Source organism: Gossypium arboreum, chromosome 12 (assembly GCF_025698485.1).
Source record: "Gossypium arboreum isolate Shixiya-1 chromosome 12, ASM2569848v2, whole genome shotgun sequence".
Taxonomy (NCBI): domain Eukaryota; kingdom Viridiplantae; phylum Streptophyta; class Magnoliopsida; order Malvales; family Malvaceae; genus Gossypium; species Gossypium arboreum.
Window position 1 is genome coordinate 88,973,395 of NC_069081.1, and position 3,434 is coordinate 88,976,828.

The 3,434-nt window shown below is 31.6% G+C and overlaps 1 protein-coding gene across 1 annotated transcript; it reads right to left on the minus strand.

The window, feature by feature from the left end:
* Positions 1-256: 256 nt before the first annotated feature.
* LOC108459400 (F-box protein PP2-A13-like) lies at positions 257-2,069 on the minus strand. Its single transcript, XM_017758762.2, has 3 exons — positions 1,576-2,069; positions 1,214-1,332; positions 257-899 (listed from the first exon to the last, which is right to left on the minus strand). Exons 1-3 carry the CDS (start codon positions 1,984-1,986, stop codon positions 476-478), a joined length of 954 nt encoding a protein of 317 aa, XP_017614251.1. The 5' UTR covers positions 1,987-2,069; the 3' UTR covers positions 257-475.
* Positions 2,070-3,434: the final 1,365 nt, after the last annotated feature.

Consider the following 3,434-nt stretch of genomic DNA (forward strand, 5'->3'; position numbering starts at 1 on the left):
TCTTCAAACAAAATTTCATATTCAACTTTTATGGATAGGGAAAATAATTTTGAGAGAACTTTTTTCATTTAAGAGTTCGACCCAACTCAACTTCAATTTTTTTTTTTTGATTTTTTATGTTTGTTTTACAATCCATATTTGAGTTCATGACTATCACTCTTAATAATGTCATCTTCAAGTTTTGAATAAGGACAAAACTGACACATACATATTGCCTAACAAAGCATATCTTCTTTGAACATCATCATGCAATACATTTATACTATAAAACCAATTCAAGTAGTTTTAATTCAAACACCACCAATTAACAACATAGTTTCAAATTCCTATTGTGACATTACAAAACAAAAAAATAATCATTGCAGCAAAATTTGTTATTATTTGAGGAAAATAATAATAACCACAACATCCAGACTAGAGCTATCAAAAAGCAACCTAGATTTACAGTATTTACAGTTTACACCTCTTAATTTTCTCATGAACACAATTTAACCTCTTTTCTTACACTACTGGGGTATATAAATGCAGCATCAACACAAAGGCCTCCTTTTGTATGAGTGCAATCAATTTGAGTCAATGAAAATTTGATGTTTGTCAATGCATTAGAGTTCTCAACGTTGAAATCTCCGACATGGTAGAGAACCCAGCTCCCTGGATTGTCTAAATAACACCGAGATACGACCTGTTGGCCGTCCGAAGTTGTTAGTCGGAATTGGACAGGTTTTATGTCCCATCCGTGGACGTGCTCGGTGTTGCAAACCCGACGGCCGAGTCTTTTTGAGGATTTCCCGAGGTGGAGTCTAAAGAATAGGGAATATGTTCCGGCAGGGAATTGAAACTCGAGCTCTCCATCGACTTCGAACCACCATGTTTGTTGGAGGTAGGCTACTGTTCGATATCTGCAAGTGAGGACCAAATTAAAGGGAAGGGTTTGAGTTAGAAATATGACCAAAAAGAAAAACGATTAAATCCCCAAAAACTGGTAAAATTGTTATAAGGTCCGCAAACTAATAAAATTTGTTATAAGGTCCCTTTAGAGGTTACAAATTTAAAAAGTATACCGTGGTAAATTTTCATATTTGCCTTAAAAATTTATAATTTAGTTTTGCCCTCCCTGCTATATTCAAATTTAGCTTGAAGCATACATAAAACATGTAGTTAAATTGCAAACATCGTGTGCCTAACAAGAACAATAGTTGAATGATAAACACACCTAGATTCCTCGGTGGAAATATGGTTCCAATATCTCCGATCATCAATCCCTGTAATTGTCAACGCCTTAGAAGACATTGATAAACAAACCCCACCTGTGTTCTTATCCAGCCATATCTCCTGCAAATACCCAAAGAAAAAAAAACCACCATTGTTAGATCATTAAAAGCTCAAATCCCATCGTAAAAATGGCAGGATTAAAAGTCCAACAGATCAGGCTAATGGTTCACGATCTAATCGATCCATAAGTTTAATCAGGTCAACCGATTTTATTCTTTTCTCTATCTCAATACCCGTTCGGTCCAACTGGTTGATCCAGCCAATAACCTTGAAAAATGGAGATAAAAGGAAGAATGTTTAAACCTTTGTGCCACCATCAAAAGGGATAGGCTTCGTCAACCTAGCATAAACATCTTTCTTCTTCAAATTCATCAAATCTCTATCTTCTTCAACAAACACTTTTTCCACAATCAACTTATAATTTGATGGCAATTTCGATTCCCATATGAAATCAGCCAATGAAGCACTACGAAAAGACCTATTCAATCGAGCCAAGTTACAAATCTCCGGTGGGTTTAACCTTGCTAGAATCAAGGCGGCGCAGCTCTCTGGTATGTCATCGAGTCTTGGCCTTAATGGAGGACCGGTTTCATCGCCGTCGATTGAACCACCACCAGATATGTTGGCACCCATTAAAGGCCAAAAATATGATGGGTTTTTGGTGAAGAAGAAGAGAGAAAAGGGAAGTTTCTGAATGAAGGGACTTGAGAGCATTTATGGGTAGTTTTTGAGGAGGTGGAAGAGAGTAGGATTAATGGAGGATCTTATCCACTTCGAACAAACATTTTTAAAAGCGACAGTTGTTTTTTGATAAGTCCCAGGTAAGGCGTACTGATAATGATGTCTTGTTCTAAAAAGGGTTAGTACAACTTGCCTTAATGGTGTAGTATTTCGGATTAGTGTCGAGTATGAATATTATTAATTTTTATTTAAATTTAAAATTTATATTGTTAAAGAAATTTTGGCTTAGCTAACAAAGGAGGAAGGCCTGGTTTATAATATTCGGGTTTTAGATTTATTATGTACAATTAAAAAGAATTATTTAAGTATGAGTTTTAGTTCTACTAGTTAATCTATTATATGCATTGATCCACCTATTAGTTTGTGCAAGTGGACAAGTAGGGGTAGTGGTCTCCTTGGGCTAAATGCAAAATTGTTTTATAAACCTTCTTCAAAATTAAAATATTTAATTTAATCATTTTTAATTTTCGATTAAATAAAAGAATTATAATTTTAACTTTTTAAAAACTAAAAATTTAATGTAAGTGTTTTTAGTAAAAGATTTTTAGTTTTAACTCTTCAAATTTTATAATATTATCTCGACCCTCTTAAATAAATTTTTTGCCTTTTTCCTGATTTGTATTGTAATAGTTTGATTCTTTATTCTAGTTCTTATTTTATTTATGCTATAACAGTTTAATTCTACATAAAATGATTACTCGAATATGTATTTATACTTATACTTGATTGTTTTGTGCTTGTAAACTTTTGGGAAAAAATTTAATCTAATTCACTCAAAGTTGAATTCAATCTAGTATGATTGGACGAGTAAAGTCAATATCTTAAACTCGAAAATGACTTGAATTTAAACCTAAAATTACTTAAATCTAAAAGCAACTTAATATGAAATAATCCAAATCAAATCAATTGATAAATTATTTTTAAAGAAATAGTTGACTCATATTGACCCAATGTTATCTTAACCCAATTATTGTAAAGCAAATGTTAAAGAAAATTATTTTTAAACAATTTTAAATATTTAATATATTTTAAATTTTTATTTAATCAATTACGCTTAAGAAATTAGTGATTCAAAAATTATCATTGATTTCACATAGTGTTAGAGTTCGTTTTTCTCTTTCACATTTTCTTTCTTTCTCTCTATAAAATTTATAAGAGTTAATTATAAAATTAGTTACTTTTGTTTGCATTAGATTATATTTTAGTTATTTATGTTTGAAATGTTATGTTTTAGTCACTTATGTTATCCTTTTGTTACAAAGTAGTCACTCTGCCATTAATCTTCGGTACCTCCCTAACGACAACTTACGTGGCAGTCTAAATGAGTTTTAAACGTTAACTTGAACTAGAAATTTTTAAATTGATTACACCTTGAACTGAAAAAGAAAAATCACTCGTTTCCTTTTTCTTTTCGTTTTTTT

Bases quoted from the DNA above. Each gene is read 5' to 3' on its own strand.
- LOC108459400 (XM_017758762.2), bottom strand. From the start codon at position 1,986: ATGCTCTCAAGTCCCTTCATTCAGAAACTTCCCTTTTCTCTCTTCTTC. The intron at 1,333-1,575 runs GTTTAAACATTC...GGGTATTTGCAG, and splicing joins CTTTTGATGGTGGCACAAAG to GAGATATGGCTGGATAAGAA. The intron at 900-1,213 runs GTGTGTTTATCA...CCTCACTTGCAG, and splicing joins ATTTCCACCGAGGAATCTAG to ATATCGAACAGTAGCCTACC.